At 37.5% G+C, this 15718-nt stretch overlaps 1 protein-coding gene across 3 annotated transcripts in view; it reads right to left on the bottom strand.

Annotated features, from left to right (window-relative positions):
* LOC149806141 (chitinase-3-like protein 1) overlaps positions 1-15718 on the bottom strand; it is a 63161-nt gene that overhangs the window by 36659 nt on the left and 10784 nt on the right. For all 3 annotated transcript variants that reach the window (XM_089951040.1, XM_089951039.1, XM_089951041.1), the window contains exons 3-4: positions 11409-11595; positions 8523-8775 (exon numbers count right to left, since the gene is read on the bottom strand). In XM_089951040.1, the coding sequence (XP_089807166.1) occupies positions 8523-8775; positions 11409-11595 (440 nt within the window). The remainder of the gene's footprint in view (positions 1-8522; positions 8776-11408; positions 11596-15718) is intronic.

The raw sequence follows: 15718 nt of genomic DNA, 5'->3' as shown, positions 1-15718 counted from the left end.
TAGTATTTCGTCATGGCGACTTCGTCAGCGCCATAGGCGCCGGTGACTTCGTCACGGTGACCTTGTCACTCGCTGATTTCTGTTACATATGAAAATCGAATTCTGCGCCCGGTCTTTTTTGAGATCGCTGAATTTTGTATTCCTTCTGCAACAAATTGTACTGCGGGCACACAAATATCAAAATATCTACTGGCTTCATTCATCGACTGAAAAGTTTTTTCTTCGTGCGTTATTGTATCAAATGACTTTACGGGTTTTGCTTTTTTTGAGTATTTACCGGTTCCCCCTTTCTTGGTATTCTGACTTTGCGAGATAGCTTGCAAGTTTATAAGAGAATTATCAGTCTTATTATTATTAATATGATCAATCACAAACCCATTCTCGATTAATCCGTTAAATACTTCAAATACAATCCTGTGAACATAATAGCGTTTTCCTCCCGCAGTAAACATCAAATACCCGCGATTATTTACGGTACCAACCGGCTTCTTCAGTCTACAATTTCTAACAACGCCGTCGCGAGATGCCTCGTAATTAACGAGCACGGGATGCGGCTGAAATTCTTGGTTCATTTGTATAATAATACTACTTGTCTAATTCATTATTTGGTTTAATTATAAACCTTGCAATGTAGTCCTGAGGAGTTTTGATGACTGAGTCAGCGGTGGGGTCAATGACGGCATTTTTTATTCGTTTATCATAATAGCGTTTTAACTCTCTGTATCGCTTTCCGCCACAATTGATACATAATTGTGATTTTCCTCTTACACCAACGTGGCAAACCAAGCACGGTAGGGGGCCAAGAGAACCACTACGAACGCTTTGTAAATGATACCCGCAGAATTCACCTCTACATGATTTATTGCACGGGGTTATCGACCCAATCATCAACCATTTGCAGTGATTCATTATACTATATTCTTTCATTTAAATACTTGTTTTAATTATATGGATGAGTTCGAGAGATTAGCAGCAATTAAGCCCTGGAAAAATATTAAGTTCAATCTCGATAGAGTCCTCAAGGACGCACCAAAAGCGTTAATAAACGATAGAACCCTGTTGAATAAAATACGCGATTGTATCAATGAATTCAAGCGTGATGGTGCATCTCATAGTTGGTCAACATTTCGAATTGATGGTGTTGTTGATGCTACCATGAACGACAACCGCGCAGCAACGATAATATCACAACTTGGCTCCAGCAAGTATTTCTTCAGAGTAAAATTTATTGTCCGGGTGGAATCAGGCAATTGGATCATACGTGATAAATTTGAACCGGTTCTCAGCGACAAGAAAACAGTCATTGTTAGCCGCGACTCCAAGCCAGGGCTGTTAACCGGAATTGACAGACCATACTATGAACGAGCGTATCCTGAAACAGCAGTTGTCTATGGAATATACCCGTTAAATAAGAAACCTGATATCGGAAAACTAGCGCCGATGAAACAGTCAACGGGGATAAATTGTGTAGCAGAACGAGTAATAGAGCATTTTACAAATGCGTGTCGAGGAAATAAACTGACCGATTTACGACGTAGCAAAATAAACCAATGGGAGAAGACAGTGCGCGAGCGAGGAGCAACCATCAGCGACATAGCGAAATTAGAAACGTCGTTGAGATTTCCAATAACCGTTACAACAATAACCGGTGAAGTATTATATGAATCAAAGTATAAATCAAATGGAGCCCCAATCAAAATTATTGATCATAACGAACACGCGTGGACGCCCGCGGTCACAATATTTCCACGGGATAGAACAGTAAAGTATATCCCGGGGGAATTCCTGGAAGAGGATGGTTTTCTCGCGGAGAGGAAACTATTTGATGCTATTGCTTGCTTGTGTAAAAATGACCCTGTATCAGTGTGGTTACTTCGCAGCGCTGAAAACGCCATGGATACCTTTGATCAGTTTGTAAGACCAAACGGTGAATTATATCGCACTGAAGCGTTTCACAACAAGATGAAAAAAAACGCCATGGAATTTGAAGAGCATGATGAACAACTGCTAACAAATTGTTTTACGATTCCATCGGTTGCGGCTCATGTTGCAGCAAGGAAAAATGCGTGGAGACCAACGCGCAAGGAATTTCTACCGGATGTACAATCCAGTTGTTTGGAATATTATCACGGTGGACTATGGAACACTGAATACAACCGCGACGCTATGATTTCCGTTGATATGGTTGCCTGTTATCCAGCGAGTTTTCTCGGGTATGGATCCGCCGCTGAGTACTTCAAACGATTTGGACACCCCAGACATGAAATGACTCGTGTTGCTATTAATGGACCACTGCCTGATTTTGATTTAACCGGATTCGCTCGCATAGTATCATTTGAATTCGCGGCTGGACTTCATCGCTGTTGTTATATTTGGATCGGTAGACACATGGCTGAAAAGAAGTGGCTTCCAATAGCGCTGCTACGGTATATGATTGATTGTAGCATGCTTGTATCGTTGATTGTCAGTGACGCGATTATATCATACCGGGCGCAGACTGAAGTCTGGTTACCAGAACCAGAGCGTCTAGATAGCATAATTGACGAGTTCAGAAAACACATTGATGCCGACGAGGAATATATCATCGAATGGTTCAAAAAGATATTCAACCAACGAAACCGCGAGGCAAAAGATCTCGGTAGAAGAATAATTGGTAAGTTCACACAAGGTGGAAAAAACTGTGACTACAAACGATATTGCTCACGGCTGATTATAGATGACGCAGAATATGATTTCGTAATCAAGGACGCAGTGGCAAAAAATAGATACGTGAACTGCAAAACAGCTTTCTTGTCCAATGGAACAAAGTTGGGTACAGTTGTTTCCTACAGCGATGGAGACAGCCCCGCGTATCCACATTTGAAGGCGTCTATGCTGGGTTACGCCGCTATCAATTTATTCTCGATGATAAATAGATTTCCCGACACCGCGGTTAGAGTAGCGGTTGATTCATTTTACATAGACGTAAAGTACAAGGGAAACTTAGCCGAGTTTACTAGTCCGGACGAGAGTTGGGGTATATGGAGAATTAAAAATGAAATACGACGCGATTATTCCCCGTCAGCAGATGTCACCGTTGAAAATAATTGCTTACGTGGTGATAATCTATCAGAATGGTCTAATGCACCACCGTGTTCTGATCCAATTTGTAGATACAAAACAGTTTATTTAAGCGGCTGTGGCGGGTCAGGAAAGACGACTCGGGCAATTGAATTATTTCGAACGCGGGCAAATATAATCGTGCTTACACCGACCCATAGACTAGCGCGAGAGATAAAACAACGAAGTGTTGACGCCGTTACTTATCACAGCTTTTTTCGATACAGCGGCGGTGAGTGGACTCCTGATCGAATGGGTGAAAAATTTATTCCTGAGGTTATCATCTGGGATGAGATATGTACTGTTTCGTTAGATACTTTACAAATGTTTCTTGAGTGGTTGCTGCGCGCGAATACAGCGGTAATCATGTGTGGCGACCATGGCCAACCACCACCATTTGTCGGCGAGGGTCCACATGATTGGTTAAAGGGTTTTGTGGACTATTATGAAGAAACCGATACTGATTACCGAGCACTTGATGAACAACTGCGCGATGTTAAAAAATTAATCAGATTACAGCCGGATAGAGTTCAATGTGAAATAATCCGCGAGGTGATTCCGGAAACGCCGTTAAATGAATTCTGGGAAACATGGAGACCAAACGATTTGATTGTAGCGAGTAGAAAGATAGTCAGAGACACACTTCAGCGGAAGTTGTTTACGTTGCATAAGGAAAAGTTTCCAACGCGCCCAGTGCCGTTATGTTATAGATCCGCGGACACACGGCGGCAGAACATTGAAGTTGAAATCCCGGGCCCGACAGCGTCAGGGACAAACAAACAAATTCTTGTGCTGAATGATATTGTGCTCGTTGATATCAGCGTCGTCGAGGACGCGCTACGTGCTGATAAATCCCCGTGGACGCTAGGATACGCAACGACAATACATTCCTCGCAGGGATTAACCATCACGGACACAATTGTTTGGATGGTTGATAATCGCATCGAATGGTCAAATCTAGTCTATCTTGCAGTGTCCAGAGTACGGAGAATGAATCAGCTTCGAAGAATTGTTATTGACGAAGCCACCGACGAAGCCGGCGACAACGATGACATCATCGATGCAAGCGTCATTGATAGAAAACTCTCGGGTTACCGCCAACAGGATAAAAAAAACAGCGGCGTTTTGATATTGATGCCGAATTAATAATTGCGTTACGACAACAACAGAATAATCACTGCGCGAGTTGCAATTGTGTAATGCGCTGGCGTTATTCGGATAAAGACGCTCGCCAATTTACCGTGGACAGGATCGATAACAGTCTCGGTCATGTCAAAAACAATGTGAGGTTAACTTGTCTTGAGTGCAATAGACGCAACGGCGCTAGTTAAGGCCACGTGGGGGTAATTGAGTATCATCAGGTATCACTTGTAGTTGCTCGCGAGTAAATCCGCGCTGAGGAGCAGTTGAATCCAATCTATAGATCGGTGGTCTACCAGTTGATCGTGTTATCGTTGATATGTTATGTGTGGTAACACTCCAAATAGGATCAGTAGCTCTTTTTTTACCGCCTTCAAGCTCTCCTGGTTCATATAAATATCTAACAGTGACATTGCCGAGAATCGGCTTGGAAACGCTATCTATTTTTGATCTTCCGGGTATGTACTCGTATTTAATCGCGTCGCTGGGCTTCATGTTAATTGCTCGGGTAATCTCGTTATTTAACGCTGCAATTACGCCTGGCAACCTTTTGACCCATTCACGAGATCGTTTTTCTTGGATGAATTCCTTCGCGTATTGATACCCAAATAACCGTTCAGCAAGAGTCCGATTGAATCGTTCAACAATTGCCTGATCACGATGTAGCGCAGTATGACCTCGTCGTATCGAGACGCTATGATGTTTCAGCGTTGATAAAACAGCGCCGCGAAATTCATTGCCAGGATCAACTTGTAATAGATTTGGCCAGCGTAGAGGACCTCTTCGATAAATCCGCTCAAACGCACCGGCTACTTCAGTTGCTGACTTTGTTTTCAAGGGCTCCGCTTGTTTGTATCGACTCGCAACATCAACTACGGTTAGCGCGTATTTGTAACCGTTGTCATGCGGCAGAAATAGTATATCAGCCTGATGAACTTCATTAGGTACGCTGACATCAAAGCGCGAAAAGTTGATTTGTTTAGGCGGTGGTAGATAAATTTGCCATATAGCCTGTTTGGATAACCAATTAGCCGCAGTGGCCTTTGTTACCTTTGCAGCGCTTGCGAGTTTACCAATTGCGGCCTTTCCTTTCCAGTATCCTCTCGGAGAATAATAGATGGATTCCATGTTGTTATTATAAACGCTAGCGTTTTCAATTACCAGCGCGAGAAGCTCCGCTTCCAATCATTAATTTACCTTTCATAGCCGATTTTACCAACCATGAAGCCAATTTTTCTTTGAATGATTTATCAGGAATAGCATTTAACGCGTGAATTAATTTTACATCCGCGATATGACGCTGTTGCAAATCACCGCTACGATAAGCTATATCATGTATCCGACATGCTTCGTCGATAGCGTTTATTGGATACTCACCGGGTCGCGGCTGATTTTGATCATTGAGTCTGATATCTAATCGTGTTCCGGGGCCACAGTAGCTATATCCTGGGAGGTGCTTTTCTCCTGGATACTTTGCCCACGGTGTTCCGGGGAGTTTTGATAACTTGGCTGCAATATCACCTCCTCGCTTTTTTTTAAAGCATCCCCGGGTCTAGCAGAAATAAATCTAAATTTTTTTGTACCGCATTGTACACACTTACCAGTAAGCGCCGATCTGTTATTTCTTGTTGTAACGGTTGTCATATCATTTGTGCCAGTACGCACTCTACACTTCACACAATATAGATCCATAATTTATGTATAGAGATATGAATATAATTGATTTTTCAGCGACTAAAACGAGAGAACCAGTTAAGCATGTTGCAGCGTTACCAAACTCGATCCGGATGATTATGATCGGACCATCTGGATCCGGCAAGACGCAATTGTTACTCAATTTAATAATGAGATGGATGAAGTGGGATAAGTTGTATTTAATCGCCCCTAGCGTGGATGATCAACGATGCTACGAGGTGTTGAAAGATTTTAACGAGAATGCATCAGCGATCGCTGAAAAAAATGTTATTGAGTTTATTACAGATATCAATGATGCACCAGGTATTGATGATATTGACGGCGACGTTAACAATCTAGTCGTGTACGATGATGTTATGTTAGACAATCAAAAAAACCCAGCTAGGATATTTTCCAGAGGCAGGCATAAAAACACCGACGTGATATATGTCACTCAACGATACACTCAGATTCCAAAAGTAATCAGAGACAACTGTAATATTCTTGCTGTATTCAACGGCGTTGATACACACACGCTACGAAATATCTGGCAAACTTGGTGCGGCGGTGACATGGACTTTAATGGTTTTCGAAACTTTTTTAGTCATGCTCAGTCGACCCCACATGGATTTGTAACGATAAATTTACATGATCCTCGGACACGATATCGTATCGGACTTGACCAAATATTCGGTTAGTTGTAAATAATTTTCATTGTAAATAACTTCTTAGCAGCGGGGGGGGGGGGGGGGCAATGACATCGACGCGGTCGTCGCTGTGTTTACCGGACGCTGACGACGCTGGGATCGGCTCGCAGAAAAGTGTATTAAACTAAATGACGTCACCGTCGTGTAGGATGGACCGTCGTCGTTTTTTTTTTACCAGGCGCTGACTACACCGGATCCGCTGAGTGCAGAAAGTAATAATTAAGCAAAATAACGATTGGACAAAATGTCGGATTCGCCCCTCCCCCCCTGCTGCTACCCTGGCACCAGTTTATCAGATGTACGTAATTTTTGCGATAATATTTAATCAAATATTACCTTTATTAATATAATTTATTTATTTATTTATTTATTTATTTATTTATTTATTTATTTATTATTATTATTATTATTATTATTATCAACTTTTTTCCATGATTTCGCTTCACCATATCTCTTGACATCTCTATTACCTCCATGCATAACTTTACCTGGATATAATTTCGTTTGCAAATTTTGTATATGGCATTGACCTTTCGCTACATATAGTTTCCATCCTTTGTCCCCAACGTAGAATTAGGTCGAAACATTTTGTTTCTCTGTGTCATATGTACGATAATCCCTTCTTTGTTGTCCGTTTATAAAACTCTGTTGGAATGAAGGCAACATAAAATAGACTCGAAGTTCACCGATTAAAACCTTTCTTCTTTTTTTATCCTTACATTGTAGATTCCCACACTCTGTGTGTGTGTGTGTGTGTGTGTGTGTGTGTGTGTGTGTGTGATTTAAAGAATACTTTTAATGGGAGAGTTTAAAACAGACCGGTTTTATTCGATTGTGTGATATGCATAATGTAAATAGCAAAACTAAAATGCTTGCATGTTATTGGTGTTAAGGTTGTATGAAAGCGCAGAGGCTGTATTCACTGTTTATTAGAATTTCTGATGATAACTTCCACACACAAAAAACAAGCCTGTTGGGCATAAAATTTTGGAAATGTTGAGTGCATTTAATCAGCAATTAAAACCAGAAGGGTCAGTCGCATGTGGTCTGCAAATGAATTTGATAATGATGGAGCTGTTACTAGCTTTCTGCAATTAACTGGAACTAAGAGTTGCAGCCCCTGCTTTTACCCAAAGATACAATTTTGACTTCCCTGATATTGCTGCCAGCTACCACTTGAGTACTGGATATTTTAGAGCAATCAAATATGATTATTAAATTGGCTTCTGGATTGTCAGATTTAACCTTATCTTGTCACAGCGAAGTTTAGTGTGTCTACACAATGGCCATAACAAACAGAACATTCTTACATTAATAATAAACGTTGTAATCAGTATACTGAAAAAGGTGTGTCATGTTGTTTTTATGATTATGAGAAGATATTTATTTATACACCTGGGTGACTACAATAAATAAGCGAAACTTCACATTTTAGACATTTCTGGGGTCTCGCAATCGTTCAACAAAGTTGTCTTGGAAATTGTGAAAAGCATTCTAGTAAAATGATTTTAACATTTATAGATTTAATTGATGTGCAAGAATCACAAGTTTGTTTATAAAAGTTGCATGACACATACAATTTGACAATCTTCCTGGAAAGAACCGTATCATTTTGTAATCTACATTGTTTCGATAAATCAACAACAAATATGTCATATTTCCGTAGGAAGAATCCCTTGACCTAGTCACTTCTTTCGGTAAGACTGCTAATACAATCCATGATAGAGCTGTCCATCATACAAACATCAAATTTGATCAGGAATTAGCACAATTGTTATGCAAACTAAAATATAAATGAAAGAGCAAAACATATACCCTGCTTTAGAAAACATGTATTAAAATAAATATTAAGTGGATGTGTATTGTCAAAAAAAGGTTATTCGTTAGATTAGTGTCATGTACCTGGACCAGTTGGGTAAACTTATGTCTATCCTCAGGTGGGCTGCCTCTGTTAGCGGGATACTCCCAATCAAGGTCAAGGCCATCAAACTTGTTCTTTCTCAAAAACTGCACACTGGTAGTAGCAAACTCCCTGCGGCTAGCATCAGTTGCTGCCATTTGAGTAAAGGGCGCTGAGGCCAAGTTCCAACCACCTACAGCCAGAAGGGTTTTAAGAGTAGGATTTTGCGCCTTGATGTTATGGAAACGGTCAAACCTAGATTTGGATAAGTATAATAGTTACATCTATGTTATGAGCTGTAAATAGAGGCCATATTTGCCAGATAAGAACTAAATCACGAGAAGCGTTGCATTATCAACAGTGATGTAGATGTTCCAATTATCTGCATTTGTATTTATAATTACTACACCAGCCAGTGATATAGATGACTTTACATAAATATTCAATGAATTATCAAATGACATAAATGCCCATATCTTTGAAATATTCCAAACTTATATTTGAGACACTAAAAGAGTTCTATAATCGTGCAATACAATTACCTATTGGCATGATCTCTTTCACACACCTGCCACATCTAACCCCACCCCACCCGCTTTTTTCCTCTTCTTTAAATTAGGTGTTTTACTTTTATTTTGTATTCACTTCGCTTGATTTGAATTTCTTTCTTTTGATTCTGCTTTTCCTTATATTCATATGATGAATTTGTCATTATTGGTTTGTTTAATTATATGTACTTGTTTGTATTATGTGTCTGTCAGGTCGTGGTAGTACGGTAATGGTTGTGGTGATAACCGCAATATAAGGTAATGGTTGTGGTGGTAATAGCAATATAAGGTAATGGTTGTTGTGGTAATAGCAATATAAGGTAATGGTTGTAGTGGTAATAGTAATATAAGGTAATGGTTGTGGTGGTAATATCAATATAAGGTAATGGTTGTGGTGGTAATAGCAATATAATTTAATGATTGTGGTGGCAATATCAATATAAGGTAATGGTTGTGGTGGTAATATCAATATAAGGTAATGGTTGTGGTGGCAATATCAATATAATGTAATGGTTGTGGTGGTAATAGCAATATAATTTAATGGTTGTGGTGGTAATAGCAATATAAGGTAATGGTTGTGGTGGTAATATCAATACAAGGTAATGGTTGTGGTGGTAATAGCAATATAAGGTAATGGTTGTGGTGATAATATCAATATAAGGTAATGGTTGTGGTGGTAATATCAATATAAGGTAATGGTTGTGGTGGTAATATCAATATAAGGTAATGGTTGTAGTGGTAATGGCAATATAAGGTAATGGTTGTGGTGGTAATAGCAATATAAGGTAATGGTTGTAGTGGTAATAGCAATATAAGGTAATGGTTGTGGTAGTAATATCAATATAAGGTAATGGTTGTGGTGATAATATCAATATAAGGTAATGGTTGTGGTGGTAATAGCAATATAAGGTAATGGTTGTAGTGGTAATAGCAATATAAGGTAATGGTTGTGGTGGTAATATCAATATAAGGTAATGGTTGTGGTGGTAATAGCAATATAATTTAATGGTTGTGGTGGTAATAGCAATATAAGGTAATGGTTGTGGTGGTAATATCAATATAAGGTAATGGTTGTGGTGGTAATAGCAATATAAGGTAATGGTTGTTGTGGTAACAGCAATATAATTTAATGGTTGTGGTGGTAATAGCAATATAAGTAACAATCAGGACAATAATAGTAGAAAAAGAGAATAAAGGGAGTCTGTTGCAATAGCTACACTTGTTCAAGTATGGACAAAATATTCTTCTGGAAGAAAATATTGTAATTCCTAACGTCTCATTGTATGCCATCAGTGTATACACTTTCCTCTCCAAGATGTTCCATCTTTCTTTATTTCACCTCAAAAAGCACAGTGGATGGGTGGCTATTAAACCAGACTGGCAACCAGTGGCTTCAAGTATGAATTTTACTCCAATTACCTCTGCACGATACAGCTTTTGGCTGAATGATGTGCCTATCTGACATAATAGTCATCGTTGAGAGACAGTGACAATAACATAAATAGTCATCATTGAGAGACCGTGACAAATAACACAAATAGTCATCATTTAGAGACTGTGACAATAACATAAACAGTCATCATCGAGAGACAAGAAAAAATAGCATAGTCATCTTTGAGTGACTGTGACAAATAACATAGTCATCATTGAGAGGCTGTGACATTAACATAGGCATTTTTGAGAGACTGACATTGTCATAAATATTCATCACTAAGAAACCGGAACAAAAAGCATAAATAGCCATCATAGAGAGACGATGACAATAATATAAATAGTCGTCATTGAGAGACCGTGGAAATAACATAAATAGTAGTTACTGATAGACCGTGACATATAACATAGTCATCATTGAGAGACCTAGACAATAACATAAATATTTGTCATTGAGACACAACAAAAGAAGTTACTGCATCATGTCATATATATAACATTTCATGAAATTATATTGTCCAGATATGTATCATACCATCTTGTTATGTCATACAAGAGGTCAAAGGGTCATTAAGGACGAAGGCGTAATGTCTGAATTAACTGAATGCACCTCACAATCTGACCCGTTCACAGCATTTTCTAGGTAAGCTAAATTGTCACGTGATAAAAGCAACGCGTAAACACACATCTATGCTTATTTCATTTGAAAGTTACCAATTCCAAGGAGTAACTACATGTCATTGCTAGCAAAAAGGACACCCAGTATATATTTATTAAACACTCATAGAAGATTCTCCATATTGAAAAAAATGTATATTAAAAGGGTATTTTAATAAGCATGTGATACCAAGATGTCATACAGTGGATTATTCTGCTCTTCAATTTTCAGTAACTTCTATAATAACTTACATTCCCTTCATCCATGGTGTTGACTCGTCGTTCCACTCATATGCCTTCAGCTGGTTTCCGGTCAGAGTGGCAAAAGCGTAGATCAGGTGGGTACAGAGACTGGGGTCTACATTCTCGGGATAAAATTTGCCTGGAGAGTTTCTATATTGCGACCAGTTAGTATAATAACAAATACGTCTCATTTCACCTGCAAAACATATGCGTCAATAGGAAACGAGATTATCATTTTGCAGTCATTCTATTTTATTATTTAAAACTTCTATCGAAATTGGAACATTTACTTACTTAGTACTACATTACACCGCCATATATATATATATATATATTTATATATATATATATATATATATATATATATATATATATATATATATATATATATATATATATATATATATATATATATATATATATATATATGCCGTATATATCTGACACAGAAGCAAATGACTGATGATAATTTTATAAAATTCCATTGTGTACAATTTAATATCACGTTAGCAAGTATTTTCTGGCTTAGATTAATTTAGTTATATATATATATATATATATATATATATATATATATATATATATATATATATATATATATATATATATATATATATATATATATACATATATACATACATATATACATACATATATATATACATATATATATATATATATATATATATATATATATATATATATATATATATATATATATATATAGTTTCTTATATCTATACATGTATTATGTGTTTAACATTTGTCCATGATTGTAGACTGTGATGTTCATTTATAAACAACATACTCAATAGGTACTTTTTATCCATGATTATAGATTATATTTTAAGATAATGATCATTTGGAAGTAACAAATAGATTGTTTACTTGGATTTAAGTTCTAAATCCAGCCTTGATTATAAACTTAGAAAGTTGATCATGATGAAATGTTTACAGTTTTTGGTAATCTTCAGTTGGTATGACTGAGTTATTGATGTAGGTCAGGTTTGCTTGTATTGCGACATCTGTTAGGTGGGGATTAATTGTGACATAGATCAATATGGATATACTTCCATGGATATGGATACACTAGCTTCTCGTGGGTCGGTGGTTCTTTCCGGGGTTTTCCCGGGTTCTTCCTCCACCATTAATACTGGCCGCCATATATGGCCTATCGTGTGCTGAAAAATGGCGTTAAACCCCACAACAACCAACCAACGAACTCCAACACCCACCCACCCCCGTAGGATTATGTTTAAAGGCGTGGACATATAACAGGGAGATAACTCGTACAGGATTTCTATGATAGTATTAGGCTTCCCCTTGACGGTTTTTATCGCATTGCGATAGGATAGCTTATTATGCACTACAATCAAGTAAACCAGGGCCGGTTCAGGTCAAATATTGGGGCGAGGGGTGTAAAAAAATCCCAAAAGGGCCATGACTTTCATAGAAAGGGCACCACAGCAAAAGCCTATGTGTCTGTTTACTCAAAGTGTTTGTAATACCCAATAAACTTGCGCAAGAATAAAACGATGGTCAAATTTCAAGTGACAAGTGACCGTACGTATGTGTGTGTGTCTGTGTCTGTGTGTGTTACGCAGGGGGACCGGAACTCCCCTTGCCCTGTAAACGTCAGGTAAAGGTAGTCATAATATTGAGAACAATATACTGAGTATAGGAGAGCAAGTGCTAATTTGAGAATGCGCTATACACAGTGTCATACTGATTTAAAAACCTATTTCAAATACTTCTACGTTAATCTTACCAATCCTCTGGTGAATCTGAACGCATAAATAGCCGAGATGGTCCGAATATATTTTGGGAGTAAGTTTCAGACCAAAAAAAGTATGATTTCTCGGTAAATTATCATGCATCCAAGGTATTTTTATCTCGCATAAACGGAATCAGGTCACAATTAATATTTCATTATTTTTTAATTGCAATCATATTTTCAGACAGGCCTTATCTTGTATGACAATTAAGTTTTTATGGCATTGAAAACTTCCTTTAACTAAGGAAGACATAGAACATTTAGTTTTTGTTTCTCAAGAGCACTTGGACCAAAACTTGCATGCTCTGGAACACCAGCACTACACACTTTCTGACAGGTGCCACATATCTTGTTTGTAAGGAAATTCAAAATGACTTCATGTATAAAGTTGAAATAGGTGTGGCGTATAAATATAAAAGTTTGACTAAAGTTGGCCATAAAAAATTGGGCCTGTCAGGAATCAGGTCACAATTAATAGTTCAGGTTCAATACCCACGAATGTAGTTCTAGGCTATTTTTAGAAAAAATTTTCGTCTCTCGTTTTGGTGGTGATAGAAGAGTTAGATTTATGGATTTTTGGTATGGATTTAAAGGTAATTGTTTATTCTTGAGAATATGAGCTCAGGGTGTAATTGTCCGTGTGTATTTCGGACATAGTGCAAGGTGAGTAATAAGGCCTTGGTGAAGATCCGGAAGTGAAATCTGTGTTCTGTTTACATGCTGCGCTGTTTACAGTCCAGCCTCTCACAAAAATGCAGGTCAACCTTTGACAAGAACTTCACTGTGAAGTCATCTTTGAAGGTATTTTAGATTCAAATATAATTTGGATTGATTGTCACACAGTGAAAAGGTCAGTACTGAGAAACAAATGTAGTGAATATATAGTATACTTGTTGAAGTATAACCGCAGCTTTGACGTATATTTAAGAAAGGGATTTCCTTTCATCTATCATATGTTGTACTTCCTGGTTCCGCCATTGTAGATAGGGGCGTTATTTAAATATTTTCGAAAGTGATTTCGATACCTGGTCGCGGAAATTCCGTTACGCTTCATTCGTACGCTGAATATTTGACTCAAGTGGATTCCTATTCCATATTCATGAATCAAAATAAACCAGGACAACTGGTCAGTTTACAGTTTACTAATCATGCGAAGGTACATATAGTAAAGGAAGAATCTACACGTATTAGTATGATGTGGCATAATTCTTCAGTTATTTTAGATACTATTACAGTACGTGATGGATAAATATATTACTTGCATGGTAGAGTAGACAAAGATTAATTGATTCTAAAAATCCTCATTTTTATCAACTATACTTACAGGGAAATATAGAGTATGTTGATTATACCAAGCTAAAATAATCCTGAAATTTTTAATATCGCAGCATAATGTACTTTCCTTAAGTTCATTGTTTTGCATTTTGGCTCTAAGTACAGCGTATTTCGTGACATTACGGCTAGTTTTTAATACTTTAGAGGAATTTCGCCCATGCCCTCCCTTTGAGGAAAATAGTACGTTACAGTTATTACCAGCACTTGGGATGTCTGTTCAATTTGTGTAATTGACATTTGTCCAAAATCACCTGTATGAGTTTGGCCTACCTGACTAATGTCTAGTTTTTTGTAAGTAACATATTACGTGCCTTGTTGTTTTATATGATTTTAGATTATATATTAAGACGATTAATACTTGTAGGTAAACATGTTTACGTGGACTTTTGACCTAGGAATTTTCTAGAAGTGATTTTGTTTTGTAGTTTATGAAAAAACGACCCTCATCTTGGTTATGTTATTGTGTCTTAGCTTTTTATATCAAGGTCGTGATAAATATAATTACTGATTCCTATCTTTACATCTGTAACGGATTTAGTCTTTTATTCTGTTCAGCATTAACTTGCGAGGATTTGTTTATTTCAATTATTCATTGGAATTACAAAGTGCTAATTGAGTTAAGGACAAAATTACTTTTTGGGATTATTCTGAATTAATTCAAGGACATTTTGCATTATCTCATTGTGACACATTAACATATCTGACATAACGCCACATTCCAGGCTACTGTCAAATCAGCACATTCAAAATCGGAATTTATTCGGAAGGCCACTGAACTTCATTGGGTACACTCTATTCTTTTCAACTTGCGATATATTTTTAGTACTATTTGGGAGTTAAATCACAAAACAAAATAATTTTTTTAAATTATCACTTTTTATTTGGAAATAAATGATTTTTTTAAATTTACAAAACTTGTTGGTCTTTACTCTTGTCAGTTACTTAGTTTAAGTTGTAACACAGCGATTCTGGGGAGGATCAATTATTTATCAGCTATTAGTATGAACCTATTACCACCACCCACCACCCCAACACTGATACTAACACTAGAAATTGTTAGGCATGACGTTTGTCTAACTCTGTACTGCGTAATACAGACAAATGGGGAGACAGATGAAAATATATCGTAGTCAGATAAACAGCGTCACGAGATACACGTTATAGGAAATTAAGAACTGAGACAGACAGACAGATAGACAGATTGACAGAC

Source organism: Sinohyriopsis cumingii, chromosome 2 (assembly GCF_028554795.1).
Source record: "Sinohyriopsis cumingii isolate HCF-2022 chromosome 2, ASM2855479v2, whole genome shotgun sequence".
NCBI lineage: Eukaryota > Metazoa > Mollusca > Bivalvia > Unionida > Unionidae > Sinohyriopsis > Sinohyriopsis cumingii.
The sequence above is the reverse complement of the archived record's forward strand: the minus strand, read 5'-3'. Positions and strand labels throughout refer to the sequence as shown.